General features: G+C 34.0%; 3 protein-coding genes across 3 annotated transcripts; all 3 read left to right on the top strand.

The window, feature by feature from the left end:
* The first annotated feature begins 5,335 nt into the window (after positions 1 to 5,335).
* LOC121743686 (VQ motif-containing protein 22-like) lies at positions 5,336 to 6,246 on the top strand. Its single transcript, XM_042137014.1, has one exon. The coding sequence runs from the start codon at positions 5,447 to 5,449 to the stop codon at positions 5,981 to 5,983; it is 537 nt and encodes a 178-aa protein (XP_041992948.1). The 5' UTR covers positions 5,336 to 5,446; the 3' UTR covers positions 5,984 to 6,246.
* A 5,017-nt stretch (positions 6,247 to 11,263) lies between these two features.
* LOC121746232 (choline-phosphate cytidylyltransferase 2-like) lies at positions 11,264 to 14,495 on the top strand. The gene is made up of 8 exons (XM_042140170.1): positions 11,264 to 11,587; positions 11,899 to 12,012; positions 12,240 to 12,335; positions 12,778 to 12,820; positions 12,949 to 13,104; positions 13,197 to 13,277; positions 13,866 to 13,976; positions 14,048 to 14,495. Exons 1-8 carry the CDS (start codon positions 11,385 to 11,387, stop codon positions 14,204 to 14,206), a joined length of 963 nt encoding a protein of 320 aa, XP_041996104.1. The 5' UTR covers positions 11,264 to 11,384; the 3' UTR covers positions 14,207 to 14,495.
* Positions 14,496 to 17,377: 2,882 nt separating this feature from the next.
* On the top strand, positions 17,378 to 19,284 carry LOC121746231 (zinc transporter 5-like). Its single transcript, XM_042140169.1, has 3 exons — positions 17,378 to 18,177; positions 18,602 to 18,751; positions 18,820 to 19,284. The coding sequence occupies exons 1-3, from the start codon at positions 17,455 to 17,457 to the stop codon at positions 19,123 to 19,125; spliced, it is 1,179 nt and encodes a 392-aa protein (XP_041996103.1). The 5' UTR covers positions 17,378 to 17,454; the 3' UTR covers positions 19,126 to 19,284.
* Positions 19,285 to 20,861: the final 1,577 nt, after the last annotated feature.

Genomic DNA, 20,861 nt, shown 5'->3' with positions numbered 1-20,861 from the left:
GCGAGGACGAGGAGGAAGAGGATCTAGGCCGGCATCCGTACAACAACCTCGAAACGCTGGCGGTGTACAACGTCTGAATCACCGTCTCGTACGATCCCATCGTCGGGAATCAACAATCTCGGAAGTGTTTCTGGGAAAAGGTCTGCGAGGTCTACCACCAGATAAAGCCGAAAGGCTCTCGCAAGCGCAAATTTAAAATGCTCCGCTCTCACTTTAACCGAGTCGACCGACAGGTCAAAAAATTCTGCGGCATCTACTCGGCCGAAGAGGCGCGCTACCAAAGCGGCGCAACGACAACCGACATTTTGACGTCCGCTTTGCGCGCCTACTACCAGGACGAACGTCATCAATTCAGATTTGTTGATGTTTGGCAGGCCGTCAAGGACGAGGAACGGTGGGCCGGCGGTTTTCGCTCCAGCTCGGGCTCAACCTCGAAGGGCACGAAGCATACGGCGAGTGGCCAATACTCGTCTGGTGGTAACACCGCTGAGGGCATCAGCCAACCTGAAGCTGAATCCCAGGAGTTTGCGGGTACGGTCGGCGATGCTGGAGGATCCGCGAGTGGGCGCCGTCGGCCGCAAGGGACGAAGGCGGCGAAAGCGGCTAGAGCAAGGAAGGGCCGAGGCGAATCAAGCCGGCCGGCCTCGGGATCGGGCTCGCGGGGAGGCTCGGACACAGTTTTTTATGTTGTGTGTTTTTTAATAAAGTGTGTTTTTAATAAAGTGTGTTTGTTTTAATTGAATTGGGTTGAGAAAAAAAATAAAAAATGAAATTGAATGAATAGTAATTAAGGGACGTAATAAGAGACGGTTAAGGGACGGAGCGTTGCAAGTTCCGTCCCTTAGTTAAGGGATGGAGGAAAAAAGGACAGTGGGACCCTCAAATAGTGGTCAAATAGTATTTAAGGGACGGTATAGAGACAGCGCAGTGGATGGCCTTAGCGGTACAAATTCGGCACAACTTAGCAAGCGCGAATTACTCTCAAATGATACGGCGTCGTTTGCGAACACAAGATTTACGTGAAGCTACAAACTAGAAACAACTTGTCAGTTCCATATTCACTTGAACCCACTGTTTTGAATCGCAATGGAAGGAAGGAAATGCAAATACCAGACGCAGGCGGTGGCTGGTGCTCCATCCTCACCGCCGTGGATAGAGCTGCCTCGAGATATAACGGCGGATATTCTCCACTCCAGAGGCTGGGGGCATGCGGCTATTTTTTAAGTGATGTCCGGCGCCTGGAATCACTTGATGTCCGGCGATGCTTTGATCTCCATCTTGAAGGGGATTTAGGGAAGAGATGCCGCCAGAGGATGAAACGTCTTAAACTCCCCCATGACTCAGTCAGTGATGTTCCATGGCCTAACTGGGATGGCCGTGATCCGTTTGGTCCAGACGCCTATTTCGATGATTATGAATACAACTATTATCAAGATGGGGAAGATTATTTTTCAAGTGAAGAGGATGAGGACGATGAAGACGTTTTAAGTGAAGACGATGAAGACGTTTTAAGTGAAGAGGGTGACGACGATGAAGGCGTTTTAAGTGAAGAGGATGAAGACGAAAACGTCGACTAGTTCTAGGCATGGGAGATGGTGAAGGTATGGTGAAGGTGTCTTGATTTGTTTTCTGGCTTGAGATATACCCACAAATGATATTGAAAACGCAAGAGGCTAGCATCTACTCCTCTCGTGTCGACTAGAAAACGCAAGAGGCTAGCATCCTTGATATTTGAGTAGTCGCGTTGCTGCAGTTAAGCGCGTACATTTGAAGTAGGCAAGCCATTGATCAGACAGTTTAAACCTATACAGCTCAACAGCAACCTAAAATCTACCTCGATGAATGTGTCACCATTAAACCAACTCCATTAATCTCATCAAACCAGAACTACAAGAATTCGATTCGAATATATAGATCTCTAAGAATTCATTTTCATTAATTCAACAAAAGACTGGAATTGAAATGTTTATAATATAACTTTCCTACAAACACTTAACAGAAACATCTCCATAAAACTCTACAGCTGCCACATAAACCCAACACCAAGAATCCAGCTAAAAACACACTCAAACATCAAGAAAGACTCAATCTTTATATTAGCATCACACTTCAACATACCAAAGTAACAAGTGGGCACTTGCCAAAATCTCCAAACTCAAAAAAATATTCATTTCTATAAACAACTAACAAAAAAACACACAACACCAAGAATTCAGCCAAACATACTCTAACATCAAGACAGACTCAATCTTTACACCATCATCACATAAAAGAAGTGGTTACTTGTCAGAAACTCTATTATAACGGCGGATATCATTTTTGCATATTTATAATGGATTGTTATTTATCTTAGATATAGACACCTATGCACCTTAGTTACTAATGTTAGTACCGATATATATCAAAGATCCCTCAATTGTTTTATACTCACTATTTAGACAGCTATGATGCACCTAATGTTATTTGGAGTTTTATTAAAGATTTGGGCCTCATTCGGCCTGACTTAATAGATTGGTTTGGAGCGGAATGACTGTTTTTTCGGTTTTTGGGGTGAAGTCTGAAGCAAATGGAGAGGGCAGACATGGTAATTTTACGTCCAGATGAAAGGAAATTAGTCGTACACCCGATCCGCCACTGCTTCCCACCAAATGGAAAGGTTATGTTTGGAGATAAGGATTAATTTATATTACGATCGCTTATATTTCTAGGTGTTATGTAATCTTTTAATCAAGTCATAAAGTAGATTAAAGGCCTTCTCTCGGATTTTTAATGTCACTTTCTTATTTCTCTAATATGTTGTCAATATGAAGACTGTCAATTACATTGCATCAGATCTACATATACAATAATGTAAAATAATGTAAATGAAGCAATTGCAACACACTCACACAAATATATAAAAGGATTTATCGGTACAAGTGTTACTTCGGCAGTTAATTTTGACATTCTCATTAAAAAATAGCCGCATGCTCCCAACATATATATCAAATAAGTACTACAATAGCTGCTATGTCAATTAAATCATTACTTGTAACCCATATGATATGCACACACATTTACCGATGTACGGAATTTCAATTAATTCGACCTTTTTTCTATCCAAAGGTCATTGAATTTAAGAAAATTTTATAACTTTGTCACTTTATGCTTATTTAATCGACTAAATAAAGCTGGATACACAATATAATAAAGCTTATTAATATTTCAAAGCAACCTCTTTTAATGCATACTTTAATCGAATTGAATTGATTTGATTTGATTTTGGTCACGCCGTTGATAAAGGTTTATTTCAAATTGTTTAATGTGAATGTGACGTAACAAGGTTTGAAAAATATTCACACACATTTTTGACCAATATTATTACATGACAAAGGACTCAACATTCTCATCGTGCTCACAAAGGGAGTTTCTAGGTATCTTCCTATGTCTCTCTCTCACACACATATATACATGTTCACTATTTGATCTTTGAGCAAATTGCTCTAATAATTATTGGTCATCAATCCCATTATTTTAAAAAGTAATCAACTATAGCAAAAACTTTGATATGTTCTTGATCGTCTCATTTATTTGTATTTAGAGGAAATTATGCATAAAATGAAAGCTGATTTTTTTTGCAAATGTATATATTATTTACGAAATGAATTGGGTTTAGTATGAAATATAGAATATAAGTTATCATAGTACATAAGTGTTTCTTAAAGTTACGGAATTTGATCAGAATTTGATCAAACTGCATGGCATGGTTTTCGTGACCAGAATATATAGGGATTAATGATGAATTAATATAAGTCGATTTCATGAAATTAATCGATGTGTATAAATTAAGAAGTGAAATGAAAAACATTTTTGCAAAAAAGGAAAAATCTAAATGCCACTCAATCAAATCAACAATTTTAATATAAATGGTACTAATAGAAATACTAGTAGTGGAATACATAATTTAGGACGAGTGGTGATGTATATAATTAGTCAGCCACGTCTAAATCTTTGAAAGACAAATGATGTAGCTAAAAATTACCGTTATATAGAAATAAAAAACTAATTTTCTAGTTAAGAATTCGTAGGGTCAAAATAAGAATTTTACCTAAAAATAAATTGATCAAACATAACAAAATTCTAAATTACTTTAGTTGGAAAATGGTACTACACGTTAATTAGGGATAACCGGATTCACTTTTAACACCAAAGAAAACAATGATAAAATATTAAATATGGAATATAAAGGATATCATATAGTATTAAGAAAAATAATTTAAATCAAATGGTATATAAAGAGATATACATAAGTAAATAATCAAGATAAGACGAAATAATATATTCATGCTTAAAATCAAATAGAGAAAACAACAATAAAATTACAAATATAACTACCAATATATTTTGAACCGTCTATAAGTTTTACATTTATTTATATATAAAATGGAAGTATATGAATGAAATTGAAGTTAAGGTTGTGAAGTCAATGGTTGAATATATACTATTCCAAAGAAAGAATGGTGATGTCATTGCTTTCATACTCAATTCGATTACTTGCTTCGTGGAAGCAACACCCCACCTTTAGCTTCGAGAAACCCCACCAAACATTTCCTTTGTGTTTTAGGTCTTTCTTTGACTTGTTTTATGTTCAACCATTTTAGATAGCCACAGATTTAAGAAACGAAATTTGTAGGTCAGATATGCTGAAAATGTTAGGAAAGGAACACATAAATAATACGAATAAAAGATAATAAACACTTAAATAATTTGTCTAATTCGATATGGTTAGGGTGATGTCAAACCACAACTATAAAGTGAGCCGTAATCCCAATACCAATATAAATCCAATTGAGCCTAAAAATACATATATGGAAGCCTAAAAATTTAAGAGTTTTTTGGTTTTTATAGGCCGAAAATAAAGTCGGTTAATCTCCTGATCCTACCTGAATTTGCAATTTTCTCTAAATATTATAAAATTTTATAATTATTCTAAATATTATGTAAGGTTGGAGACTAAAGATCTACCCGAGAGCAAACGTTGTACTAATATTCTAAAATTTATAAAAAGAGAACCATATTCTAATTAGATCAATAGGTCAAAAATGATAATATTTTTTAATCACATAATCAAGTACATATTGACGATTCTTTAGTATCCTATTTAACAAATCGTGGGTTCATTTGTTGGTAATAATTGGTGTCTCCCAATCTCTAATATATCTAGAAATAACGTACAAAAACACTTAATTTCATCAATAGTCATCCATATATACTACATTAAACGATTAAAAAACATAAAATGAAGACTTTAAAGACCAAGACTTGCTAACTCTATATAAATACTTCAATCCAATTACTCTAAACACCTTTTATCCCACTCTCTCATTCCCATTCTTCATATTCTCTCTCTCAAAAATATGAAGAGATAGAGAGAGTTTAATTAAACCATAGCTCTCAAATTTTGTCTATGGCCATTAGCCAAACCATGTCAAACCCTAGTGATTGGCTTTTCCAACCCTACCAACATGATTTCTCTCAAATCAACCAAACCTTCCAAACTAATTCTCCCACCACCACCTTCTTCGCCGCTAACGGCTCCAGCAGCAGCAACAACAATAACAATAACAATAACAACAACAGCAACAACAACAACAACCTGATCCCTGAGCAAGGCCGTGTGGCCAAGCCAGCGAGGAGGCGGTCGAGGGCCTCAAGGCGGACCCCCACCACCCTCCTCAACACGGACACGGCCAACTTCAGGGCCATGGTGCAGCACTTTACCGGGGGGCCCGCCGCCAGGCAGCTCCTGATTCCCAGCCGTGGAGGCGCCGCCGCGAGCTACATGGATCGTGTGGCGGCCGGCGGCGGTTTCCACGTGCAGTATCCGCAGCAGCAGCAGAATATGTTTGTGATGGACGGCGTGCATGGCGGCGGCGTCGGTGTGCCACCGCAGGCGGCGGCGGGGAGCGGGAATAGGATTAATTATGAAAACTTTATGGTTTGATTTATGGGGAAATTAGGTGATCATCTTTGCTGACTTTTCGTTGTAAATTCTTCTTCTTTTTTTTTCACTCTTGACTATATGGAAATCTATGAATCATAGTAGGTGTACTGTGTTTTTTTTTTTTTGCCCTTTTTTTTTGGGGGGTTTGGTTTTGTTGATTAAAATGTAGCATTCCTTATTGGACCTTTGGCTCCTTTTGTTATGAAAAGAATATTGTATGTTATTTTAGGACATTATAATATAATATAATATTAAAATTTTTATTTTGGAATTGTTTGTGAATTCATATTCAAATATTCGTAAATTTGTCGATAATCCTACTGTTTTATAACATGATATAAGTTGTTGGTAATTTCCGACAAAATCTGTCGATCGGTAAAATCATTGTTATTTTAGCTTTTTTTAATGATGTGATGTGTGTAATGTACTCAAAGTTGATGGATTTGTAAATTTGGTTGTTACACTAAATAGGATTAGGAATACAACCTTTTAATTAGTGAATTAATTAAGGAGTGAAGGTTTTGTATACTTAATAAATTACACGCATACTATCTTTTCATTTGTGCAATATATGATTGTCCTTAAAAAATATAATAACAACACACCCTAATCTTTGAATTATGTTTTAGAAAACCAATTGTTATACCCTTAAACCACAACTCATGTGGAATATTCTTTATATAATTAATGTTTAATCAAGTGGACTGTTTTCTTCACATGTGAACATACCCTTGGATCTCAACATACCCCATCCCCCACCTATACTACGGGTGATATATAGTAAGTACTCATTAATCCTTATATGTCATTATACATAATCAATTTCTATTTTTTATTGTCTCACCTTAAACTCAAATGATTAAATTTATTTTTAGAAAAAAATAACATTTTACTACCTTTTACTTTATTATTCTTTTATATATCTTACTTATTATCTCAATTTAATTTAATACTATCATTTTTTCTAAATCTCATCCTAAAAAGAAGTTGATAATTTGCGATGGGATTGAGGGAGTACATATTCTCATTTTTGTATAAATTCAAAATAATATTGTAAAATTTTAACAAAACTTTATTTTTAGAATGGGAAAGTAATTGTTGAGCTACGACTCTTCCACTCGGATATCATCAGATCACAAAGGCCTACTTTCGTATATGCTCAACGAGTAGGTCATGCAATAATTCATTGAAGAAACCAAATGTTACAACATCTATACTGTATATATACTTACTTTGCTCACTATTTAAATTCAAAGAGTACATGAGTAAAAGCTTGAGATCGCATTTGATTAGTAATTAGAAAACATAAAATAATTAGAAAGTAGGAAGTTTAACTTATATAAACTAATTGTCCGTCGCAGCGGAGGCGGCGCCACCGCCGCAACAACCGTGGTTCCTTTCTACCAACCTCGTCTTTCCCTTTCCCCACATTTGAGACTTTTATACTATAGTTCTTCAATTATAGACCAGTGTGAATTGGAGAATAATTTTTTTAACAATTAATTTATCGGCTATTAGAAAAATAATTTAAAACCCATCTATAAATAATGGTCACAAGTTTCCATGTAATAAAGCAAATAAAAATTACTACGGAGTAATAAAATTAACGATGCAAAGGCTTTCACATGAGAGTGACTGAAATTGTTCAAAACAAAACAGAACAAAAATATTAACTTAGATATATCCCTATTAATTTCACTTTCCATTCTATTTTTTTCTTTAAATTACATAAATTAAATTCAATGCACACGAGACGAGACTGAAAAATCCATACACTGAAATTGAAGAATATTGTTGGATATTTAATATTTTACCGGAAAATTAATTTTATACCCTTTTGTTTGTCTTTTATTTATAATTATAAAATTATAAGGGTAAAATTTATAACATGACATAAATTTTAGTACTACTACATCGCAGTAATTGACGAAATCATATAATAGCCTATGGTTGATTCTATACAATGTATAAAGTTTATGATTAATAATTATAATTGTCCCCAAAATTCGATGATGAATTATTTAATTATAGCAGTTCACACACTCTTGTAAGTTCTACGTCTAGCTTTGGCACTCTAGCCAATAAAAGGTGCAAAAGTTGAAATCAATAAAGAGACATTAATACTAATAGGCTATTATCTATACATATATAAAAGTTGAGTTTTGGGACCTTTTGAATAAAAATTTTGTGGAATGGAGGTAAATGCAATTAAGAAAAACTATTAAATCTTTCACTTGAACTCATTAAATTTCGGTAAGCCCAATTTTAAATTCATCCGGTAGTTTCTATCTTCAAATATAAATTACGAATTAATTGTCATAAGTATCCACTCTCTTGGATTGTAATGATAGTTCATCTCCTATTAGGGCTCAGAGCCTCTATTATGTAATTAATTCACAACATGAATTTACTATAGTGAAATTTTTGGGTGAGATTTTAAACATTTAGTGTTTAGTGGACGTTTCTTATCAATTTGAGCAACTAATTTAAGCATTGTCTTAAATAACTTTGGAACTAATTTTTAAATTCGTAGCGGTTACATTATAATTTCATCCATTTATTACTATATAATTTCAAATTATTTGAATGAATGGTGGAACCAATGATATGCGTCCCATAATAAGCACGTTACATTTTCTTTAATGATAGGAGGAGTTTCATTCCCAATAATGGAATTTCTTCCAAATACATGAGTTACAAACCTAATTATTAGATATAACAATTAACAACGGTTACATTATATAATTAAATCCATTTATATGTTGGATGGTTACACCCAATTTTGTCTATAAATAGTACTAATTCGAACACATTAGCTCAGTCAAAAACAATGTACAAACTCCATTAGTAAAAAATAGTGAATAAATTCAGGCTTAACTTATGTGCATCAACGTACACAATGATGGAGAATGCTAGCGTGTTGCTCCATCAGTCTCTTATCCATCCTCCTTTCTTTATTGATGTTGTTTCTTACGTAGTTTTTCGTGCAAAGAAAACACCAAAAGTCAATGAAATGGCAAAAGGAAACAAAGAAGAAGAAGAGCATAAAAGACGACAAAGTACATGAAGTATCACATTTTTTTAGCCCACATGTATAAATCATCAATTTAGGTGTGAAAAGAGGAAACTGTTAAAGTTGTTTACAAATAAGTTTTTTCATAATTTTTGAATTATTGTTTTGTTGTTCTAATGTTAAGTTTTACTATTAATATTTATATATGTGTGTTGTTTATATGCTTTGTGGTCCATCATTTTGTCTTTTATCACAATATTATTGTCCTTATAATATTTTAAGTTGTATATTAAATATTTATATTGATTTCATATTAAATAGTGTTTTAGTATTGAAGTGTGTGTGTTGTTAAGGGTGATATTTTTCTTTGTTGTAGAGATCTATGTAAATGTTCTAATTAACAAATGTTCCATGTTGATTTAGTTTTAAAATTATTTAACATGTTGTGTATAGTACATTTTATTTTATTTTTTAAATCTTATGTAACGATGTTGTTTCTTATTTTATTTAGTTTATTCACAATGTATTAATAAAATAAAAATATTTTAAGTCGCGCAAAGGGTTGTAAATGCAATTTTATGCCAGGGATGTAAATGCAATTTTAAAAAATTATATCTTCCACTTTGAACTCATTAAATTTTGGAAGCACAATTTGAAATTCACCCGGTAGTTTCTATCTTCAAATATAAAAATTGATTATGAATTAATTGACATAATTATCCACTATCTACGGCTGTAATGATCATTCATCTCCTATTAGGATTCAAAGCTTCCATTGTAAGCATTTTTTGAAATAAATTATATGATATAATTAGATGATGATTTCCATCGTGATTAAATATGAGTTAAATCTACATCAATGTTATACCACTTCTAATATTTAACGTTTGATATTTCAATTGACATTTATGTTATTTGATTTAAAAACCTTTTCATTTTAATCCTTGGATGACTGCAAGCAAGATTTTTTTTGTTTACCGTTCACATAGGCCTATTGTAAAGCACTTTCTTGATATGATCATATAAACAGATTTACAGACAAGATTCAGATAAAAAACCTCCACTACAGTAAGAATTATCAAGTAGGCCAACCCAGTGTAAGATATCGAATACATATCTAAAACCCTCAAAATAGAATAAGTGATCAACAAATTAAAATTGAACTGTGACGGAGGGAGAATTTTATTGATATTTGGCTCATTGTTGGTCATGATGAGTATATTTTAAAGTTAAGGGTTTAGGATTTAGGTTTCGAGGTTAGGGGTGTATAGGATCACAATATTATTGCAATGAAATGAAGCTCGATAATTTATAATTTCTACTAAAGTTAAGGGTTCAGGATTTAGGTTTCGAGGTTTGGGTTTTTAGTGTATAGGATCACTATATTGCAATGAAATGAAACTCAATAATTTATAATTTCTATCTCTATTATGGATTAATTATGATAAATTATTTTTCATTTAATATTTATGCCACATAATTATTTGGTATTATATATATTCTGGAAAAAAATATAATTGGCCGTGCATAGCACGGGAGAGATACTAGTTTTATTAATAATAGCGAACACGTCTATATATATTGATTATTAAATGTGCATAACAAAAGAATGCATATATATTAATTTATATCTAGCTTCTAGAATACTTGTAGAATTAGATAAAACTCCGACCATCGTAATTCATGAGTCTTAGTTGAGTCCGACACTGATTCAAAAAATGTAAATAAAAATTGATGGAAAAATGTAATGAAATATGGATCCCAATTTTATAAATGTAATAAAATGTGAATGGAATGTTGTTAATAGAACGTGAGGTCTATTATCATTTATAAAATGAAATATCTATGGAACCCAATATCTAAGCTCCACTACACCCCTACCTAAACAATTTTAGTTTATCTCAAACATGTTATATTATAAATTACGAGCTATTATAATTTGATTTTTGTGATTTCCCACTCTCAAAATAAACAATTTTACTAATCTCAGACGTTCCAAAATTTAAATAATTACAAGGTATTAAGATGTGATTTTTATGATTTCCAAACCTTAAAATAAACTATTTTACTTTATGTCATACATTTTAATTTATCTATAAATCTTCATAGTGAGAAAAATTCCAAATTTGAAAGGTATTAACAGTCCAAATAATGGAATAATCTTATTCCGTTATCGTATGACATATAATTAAATTAATTTTGTCAATCTTATCAAATTAGAAAATAAAAAGTACTCCTTCAGTCCTTCCTTTTTACATATGACTATGAGCATTATATAAATTCATAAATGATCAAAATAAAATTCAGTTCGAGCGGTGGCAGAGTGTATTCGGTGTTTTCCTTTTGAATAGAAGTGTTTGGCTGAAATCGAAACCGCCGACGGCAGCGATGGTCGAGAGCGGCGTTGCTGCTGCTGCGGCGGCGGAGGAGCAGCAGACACAGTCCACTACCGTGAACACAACTGAGAGCGCCAAGGGCGATGCCGTGAACGCTCCTTCCTCGTCTGACCGCCCAATTCGTGTCTACGCCGACGGGATCTACGATCTATTTCACTTCGGACACGCTCGCTCCCTCGAGCAAGCCAAAAAATCGTATGATTTCGTGCTTTGATCTGATCTTTACTGTGTTGCTCTGTTTGATTCGGTTTAGTACTGCTATTTTTTGGTCGATTGCGAGGTTAGCGTCGAGTTAGGGTTTCGTAAGCTGTGAGTTAGTGCTTTTGGTGGAGTTCTGAGAGTTCGTGGTTGTGATTTTCTGTTTTTCTTTGTAATTTTACTCCTTAGTCAACTTAACTTTGCCGTGAGAATTGTGTTGATCTGCAGTTTGTCTAGTTCGACTTTGTGCTTGATTTATCGATTTTTTTAATAAATAAATGATTAAATTATGTCATGTATCTTTTTAGGTTTCCGAATACTTACTTGCTTGTTGGATGCTGCAATGATGAGGTTACACACAAGTTCAAAGGCAAGACTGTTATGACTGAATCGGAGCGTTATGAATCCCTTCGCCATTGCAAGTTTGTTTCTTGCTGTGCTCCTTTGTGTTTTATGGTTTTACTATGTTCATGATTGCCTAATGTTGATTTAGCCTCTATTAGTTGTTAGCTGGAAAGTCTGTGATCTGTGATTCTGTAGTATACATACTTATGCATTTTAGTGTTATTAGGATGTTAAATGTGGTTAATTTTGTTGTGAAGTTGATTAAGTCTTGTTGAACTTCCATTTCTCTTATTTCCTCTGGCAGGTGGGTTGATGAAGTTATTCCTGATGCCCCATGGGTGATTGATCAAGAGTTCTTGGACAAGCACAATATAGATTACGTTGCTCATGATTCTCTCCCGTAAGTGTTGCTTATCAAGTGATCCTTTTTTAACAGAATCTTGGATTAGAGTCAACACTTGTGTCGAGAAATAAAGACATGTGAGAACCGAGGAGTTGGTCATCCCTTGATTCCATGACAATGACCTTTTGCCTACTAAATTTTATTTTTCTCGTTCCATTTCGCTATGCTGTGCCTATATAAGCTTCCCAGAGGGTGTTGGTTATTAGTGGCTTTGGCTAATGTGATTTGCTAGTCTAGGGTCAGTTATGCGCATCTGTTGATTCTTGAATTAGAGAAAGTCAATGCTTTTATATTTGAAGTTAATTTATTCAAAGCTTATTTCTAAACTATCATGATCCCAGATCCCTAAATAACCTGACAATGATGAGATCAGATCTGGTATATTCAATTTCATAACTTTGACTTTACACCCTTAAATGGATGTAATCTTTTCTTGCAGTTATGCTGATGCAAGTGGAGCTGGTAACGATGTTTATGAATTTGTAAGATTGATTCTGTATAAAGATTTTTTTTTCACAATATTACGATCTTATTTTACATAGTTAATTGGTGATGATTATTTTCCACTTAGTTGAGACTTGGTTATCATACTTAACTACTTCTGGTGTAGGTCAAAGCTGTGGGGAGATTTAAAGAGACCAAAAGGACTGATGGGATTTCAACTTCTGATATCATTATGAGGATAGTAAAGGACTATAACCAATATGTGATGCGCAATTTGGACCGTGGATATTCGAGAAAGGAGCTTAATCTTAGCTATGTCAAGGCATGATGCCCCCCATTCCTTCTGTGAATTGATCTGAAATACTTAGTTCTTTCTTTAAACTGTAATAATGAAAGCTTGTTTAATTTTTGCAGGAAAAGCGACTACGGGTAAATATGCGACTAAGGAAGCTGCAAGAGAAAGTTAAGGAGCATCAAGAAAAGGTTGGCGAGAAGGTATAGTTTTTTTCTTCTGCAATCCATTTTAGTGCATTGTTTGACTGAACAAAACTCATAGGTAAAACAAACCATTTTGTACAAATGATTGATCTTTGTACACTTAAGAAGAACATGATACAAAAATTGGGAGAAAGTAGAGCAGTTTTGTTTGTTTAGCTGTGGAACCTTTTCTTCTCCTCTTTTTAGTTCAGAAAATAATTTGGGAACTGCTATTTGGCTCTCTGGGAGTTTATGTGGCCATTCATGAGTGTTAGGTGATTGGTATGTTGGATGAAGTAGGAACGGGGTGACCATTACTGTCTTCGTTCTAATTTCCATGATTTGTATATTTGTTACCATTGGGAACTGCCTTTAGCTTAGGAATTCTTATTCGTGGAAGTATGGATCACCCATTCCAACTACACAGCATGCTATTGCATATTCCATTCCTCCTGAAACTTTATTGTTTTTGTCTTAATTTATCCACTCCCATGTCCATATTTTGTTGTTTCATACCAATCACCTTGTTATGATTTACCGACTAGCATTGGGTTATAACTTTATTTGTGTCATGCACAACTTCATTGTCAATTTCCTCTCTCACAGATACAAACAGTTGCAAAAACTGCTACCATTCACCGCAACATGTGGGTTGAAAATGCTGATAGAATGGTTGCTGGATTCCTCGAGATGTTTGAGGAACGTTGTCACAAAATGGTGAGCTTCAGTCACTGAATGCGTATTATATTCCTTCCCACCATTCTTAATTTTGTTTGCTTCTCTCTCAGGGAACAGCCATCAGGGATCGGATTCAAGAGAGTTTAAGGGGACAGAACGGGAGGGGCTTATTGGACTATGGCGAAGAAGGTGATGACGAAGAGTACTACTATGATTCCGAGGAAGAGTACTACGACGATGATGGATACTATGACAGTGATGAGAAATGACTGCCTTGTACATTAAGCTGTGAGTAATTGTACCGCGTGCTGCTTGTTTGTGTTCGACTTAGATAATAATCTGTTCGATAAAGTATCATCTGTTGCTGGAAGTTAGAGATTTTGGTTTGTTGATTGATTTTCCTTTAGATTTTATTTTTTCTTGGTGTGTTTCATGTTGTTATAGTTTCCAGTATATACTGTATAGTTTACCACTGGCGATTACAGCAGTATTGAGTCCAAATGTACCAAGTTGCTTACATTGTGAAAGAATATTTCTCTCTTTTCCATTATCATGAAATATTTCCTCTAATAATTCTATGGTAAAGTCCGTACATAACCTCAGAATGAGTAACATAACACCCAAAGACAGAAACAAAAATAAAAAATAAAAAATAAAAAAGCGGTCCATTTATGGAAGAGATTTTCTCAGAATCCCCATTTATAGAATTTTGCCTGATTATCCAAATTCGAGGTATTATTAATTTTATTATTTCTTATTAAGATATTTTAAAAGATATAACTAAAAAGGCCAGCTAATATGATTCGAAGAGATGTAGATTTTAATAAAAAATTAATAATTTCTTCTTCAGATAATTAATTTGAAAAAGATAATTTTTGTCTTAATTGCGGTAGGAAGGTAAAGTAAATATGTGATATGTTGATTCATGGAGTAGTAAATTACTTAATATTTATAATCAAATTTTAAATGTAAAATAACTAAAAATTCATCATATATAAATGCACATTTATCGCTACTTTATCTTTATGCACGTTGTCCAATCATGCAAACCTAAATTCAATTGAGACGTATAACACACTACTTTTGTAATTAGTAAATGATTTGTTTTACACAGTCAACCATGTCAACATATATGATAAAAACTCTGTTGTAAGTAATGCAAAATGAATTGTAAATTTTATCCATGTATTTTAAGTAATAAAAAAAATGAATAAATCATATATGTTTTTTAGTTTTTTGAGTTTCATGACAATAACTAAGGGAAAGACAATGAATTAATAAAAATGGAAAAATATATTTGAAAAATATCTAGATATTTTTCAATCTTGTAGTAGCATATTTTAAGGGAAAGGATGGTTCTTGCCTCTCCTCAGAAAAAAGGGAAAGGATATCTCTAAATGCAGATATGGAGTGTATAAATAAAATCTTTATGCCAACTATAATCCGATAAAATCTCCAAGAAAAAATCGTTAGCAAATTAAATAGCATACTTAATTAATAGATTTTCAAATCAAAATACCAATTAAACTGAAATTGATCCCCATAATAAATAACGCCAGCTAAAATTTCCACATGATGTTGACATAATGGACTTGTAACTTAAGTAAATATTAAAACCAAATGCTTACAAAACTAAGTATGCAATTTAATCATCTTAATTTCTCAGACGTGGCAAATAGAATTAATTAGGTGTGCTTATTTTGTGACCCTCTGATTTCGAATGAAATTATATGCTCATTAGCCTTTGAGGTGGACGCCAACCAAACTATTTGTTTGTCAATATGAAATTTCAATTATTTTAGATTTGACATTTAATAGTGATAGACGACTTATGAATATTACTCCTAAAAAAAAGAAGAAAAAAGTAAACGTTTATATATCAATTTCCGGTGGTGTCCCAAAAACAATAATTTACAAACGTGCTGTTTGGTGTATTTGAATGGACAATCGTTTCATGTTTCTTAGTTATGTAAGCTTGTGAAAATATATTAGTGGCTGTGGTAACTCGAATCCTAATTTAGTTTTACTAACGAAGCCGCAGTTAATCGTCAATCAACAAATCTATGCAAGTAAAAATGTGGTAATGGCTGTGATAACTCGAATTCTAATTTAAAATTGAAGGTATCAACAAAGTCGCATTCATGGCCAGTTAACGTATATAAACTAAGTGGACTAAAGATAAAAATAGTACTCCCCCGTCTTTGAAATTTTGTCACATTTTGCCATTTTTGTCCGTCGCATAAAATTTGTCACATTTCACTTTATACTATCTTTGGTAGTGAACCCCACATTCTACCAACTTATTCTCTCTCCCATTTTATTGTAAAACTAATACTTTAAAATTAGGACAAAGTATGACCCACATTCTACCAACTTTTAAAACTCAATTTCCATTACATTTTTTAAAACGTGTGCTCTGTCAAACTGTGACAATATTTAGGGGACAGAGGAAGATAAACATTCTTACACTTTCACCACAATAATAATAATTATTATTATTGAATAACAATTCACAGCCACTAATCATCTTATAATTATTAAGAGTCAATTCGAATGGATAATCTTCTTTTATGCAATTCATAACCACTAAATTAATTTATTAGAAGTGAATTGGCCCCATTTGCTTATTATTCAAAGTTTCAAATGTGAAACTTGTTGGTTCTTATTTTTAAATCGTTTTAAAATAAATAAAATAGATATGTTGTGACATTAATGCGATATATTTGAAACGCTGAGATAATGTTACCACATTCCAATTTTTTGCAAAATTAACATTTCTAAAATTGGATGTGGCATGCCACAGCCTTTTAATTTGTTAAGCGGTTGCATGATTTCAATATTTCCAACTCTGTTAGCACCACACTTATATGTCGATCTAAATTATCCAAAGTAAACTTAAGGCCACAATCCAATAATGCAAAATTAACATTTCCAATTTATTCCAATCAATCGAAAATTAGATGTGGCAATGCCTCGCCTTTCAATTTGTTACGCGGCTGCGTTATTTCAATATTTTCAGTCAGCACTACACTCGATATATCGACTTTAATTTAAAGTACCCGAAGTAAACTCGAGGTGGTTGCTTGCTACAAATTTAAAGATCCACGTTAGTAATCAATCATTTACTCAAAGATGAAATTATCATCTTCACTTGTGAGTAGATACGACTATATATATAGCCATTTATCATCATTATTTCCTTACTATTTCCATTTTGTCATTTTGGGGTTTGCATTATTCTCAAATAATTAACAAAATGTGCAGGGTGAAACATTGTCACATGGTATCGTTATTATTGACTTTGATTCGAACAAAACAAAAAAAAAACACAAGAAATATTGATAATCAGTTAATAAATACACGCTTTAATTTATTGTCACGCTTTAATTTATTGTCATAAATGTATTTCGTAGCTAAGTCAAACTCTTAAATATGTCGACATTCTTACTCTACTCCCTCACTAGATTTCCTCTCTTCAATAATCCTCAACACTAAATTCACCAATTTTATTCAATTCATGTTGTCACAATGTCTTCAACCTCAGCTATATGCCTACATATACACCACATATCAAAATTCCGTTTCAAATCACAAACTTCTTTCATCTCTATACATCAATTTGAAAAATTTCCCTAGCCGTTTTTGTTTTATCATGACGAAATCGACATTTTCATCGATTAAAAATGCATTCGTCGCCGCGATCATACTGTTTCCCGCCACGGCCCTTGCGGAGTGCACGTGCGAGGCCGACGAGGGGGATCGCGACAAGACGCTGGCGCTAAAATACAAATTAGCGGCGCTGGCGTCGATTTTAGCAGCGGGAGCCGCGGGCGTGTGCCTCCCGGTGCTGGCGAAGTGGATTCCGGCGCTTAGCCCGGAGCGGAGCCTCTTCTTCGTGGTGAAGGCGTTCGCGGCCGGGGTGATCCTCTCCACCGGGTTCATCCACGTGCTGCCCGACGCCTTCGAGAGCCTGACGTCACCGTGCATCCCCGAGCACCCGTGGGGGGATTTCCCCTTCACGGGCTTTGTCGCTATGTTGGCAGCGATCGGGACTCTCATGGTCGATACCTACGCCACGTCGTACTATAGCCGCCGATCGAGGGTGAAGTCGGAGGGCGGGGACGAGGAGAGGGCGGTGGAGGCTCACACGCACGCTGTGCACGGGCATGCACATGGGCCGGTGTCGCTCAATGCCGGTTCCGGAGACACCGAACTACTCCGCCACCGTGTCATCTCACAGGTAGTACATATGTTATCGATTTTAAATCATTTTCAGTCATTAGATCATTCATATACATACACTTTTCAATAAATTGTCATTAATTTTTTTTTATAAATCAAATTTGTTACTTGGATTTCATAATTCATCGTATATGATACGGCACTCATCAATTCGACTTTGGTTATTTAATTTGATTTATTACTAGTTTTTTTATCTAAGCCTAATAAATATGTATCTCATGGTCCTATAACTATAGATGTCCTCACGTCGGCACTATATTCAAAATTGCCACAAAATTCAAACATTTATAATTAAAATACGACCAAAATTGTTGATTGAAAGTGAAAGAAATCAAATTATCAAATAAGTTCATAAGTTACTTCTCTCTATTTTTACCCTTTAATATCAATACTTACTTTTGAATTATATTTTCCATTTCAAGGTGTTGGAATTAGGTATTATTGTACACTCAGTCATTATTGGAATAGCATTAGGGGCTTCGGAAAGTCCAAAGACAATAAAGCCCTTGATTGCTGCTTTGGCATTTCATCAATTTTTCGAAGGCATTGGACTTGGAGGATGCATTGCTCAGGTATGTGCGCGCTACATGTTTGATTTGAAAAAGTATACTTATCTAACCTTTATTGTTGTTGTTTATAGGCAAAGTTTAACGCTCGTGCAGTGGCAATAATGGCAGTTTTCTTCTCTCTCACGACGCCAGTGGGCATCGCTATAGGCATTGGAATAACCAACATCTATAGTGAGACGAGCCCGACAGCCCTCATCGTTGAAGGGGTCTTCAATTCGGCATCGGCCGGCATACTAATATACATGGCATTGGTTGATCTTCTCTCGGCTGATTTCATGAGCCCTAAGCTCCAAAATAATGGAAAGCTTCAACTAGGGGCAAATTTGTCACTTCTCATTGGGGCAGGGTGTATGTCCCTTTTGGCCAAATGGGCTTAATTCAGAATTATTTGTAAGTAATATTAGTAGTATTATTCAATTTTTGACATTTTGTTCAATTTGAGAAAAATACTATCCAATTTTACGGTTGGTAATATTGTGTGAAAAATGAGGATTGCGTGGCTTGAAAATTTGTGTGAATGGAGAGATGTATTAGTGTATTTTGATCGAATTTTATTCATTATATATGTAGATGGATTATACATTTTAATTTGTGTACTAATAGATATGCAAGCAATAAACACGTACTACTCCGTACTTTATGCTATATATGCACACACTAATCTATCGCTGAGATGTTTAAATCTTAAATAAGAATTACAGTTGTTTTAATTTTTTACATTTTTTTTTGCACAACCAATAATTCTAGTGAAATCAAAGTTAAGCTCGAAGTCTAAATGCCAATATGGATAAAACACCGGTTGACAAATTATATTAAACGGCATCAAGGCTTGGGCATTTTTCATTAGCACACTCAAATCCGCGCATCTAATTTTTAAGTTTTTGACAAATTATTTTCTTTGTGGATCATGCTCATCAATATTAATGCACTGAAATTTCGATTTAAAAAAATAAGTTCAGTATGGGAAAATTAAGAAATTAAAATTTTGTGAATTATCATTCAAATTGTAAAAGGTACGTGACAAAACGCAATTAACTTAAAACTTAGTGGTTTTAGCAACAATTACCACAATACATTAAGACGTCGTGTTCATCTTGATTCTCAACGTGCCTTCTCATCCAAGTGAAACAATTTTTTTCAAGCATTCCGGTTTCTTTTCCCTATTTCTTGAATTCTTAATTTATTAATGATACAAATAACTGATTACCAAGCAATGAAAGTCATTATTATTAATTGCTTTAGAAATCCTAGGAACTCAAAAAGAAATGAACCAAAATTGTGAATAAAAAAATTATCGGAAAAATAATGAAATGACAACTTGACCCCTTAAACGATGTCAGATAGCCAAAATTCATAGTACGTCATGGCAAAAGGGATGGTTCCTCATCTAACTCGCGATAACTCTAACCTCAACCTATTGGATGAAGGAGAATTATCTTACCACCTAAGTTGCCATCTTGTGCGACTTTCAAGTTACTGGGACAAAATATATTGAAATTTTTGGTGGTGTCGTCGGCGTCGACTGATGGAACTGCATCTATGCGCCTCTTTTGTTAGTGACACCTTCGGTTCGAAGCCTTCTTTGCTTTTTCGATGCCTTTGAGAGTTGTATCCGAAACATTTGTGGGATCAATAAGATCTCTGCTTGCTGTTTCACATTTCATCAAATTCAGTTTCAAATCCCAAACTTTATCTCTATACATCGATTTGAAATTTCCCTAGCCGTTTTTGTTTTAACAATTGATACTGTGATTGTAATTGACAAAAATACCATTTATAATTTAAGTTAAATCAAAATTAAATGAAAAATGACTAGTGACGGCATACGAACTCTTAAATCTTGATATATCTAATTAACACTATTGGATTTCCGGTGTCATTTTAAGATCAATTCTAAACGATCTCTATCGATATAGTTAATATAATGACTTATCATTCAAATTAAAATAAAGTACTATGCGACAAACTATAATTAACCAAAAGTTAGTAATTTTATCGACAATTATCACAACATAGTTAAACCGTCTCAATTGAGGCGACACACTCTAGTTAAAGCTTTCCATTATTTTGAAGTTTAGGGCAATATATATGATAATCATGTACGTAGGTTTCG

This window comes from Salvia splendens, chromosome 8, assembly GCF_004379255.2.
Source record: "Salvia splendens isolate huo1 chromosome 8, SspV2, whole genome shotgun sequence".
NCBI lineage: Eukaryota > Viridiplantae > Streptophyta > Magnoliopsida > Lamiales > Lamiaceae > Salvia > Salvia splendens.
This window is presented reverse-complemented; position numbering and strand designations above follow the sequence as displayed.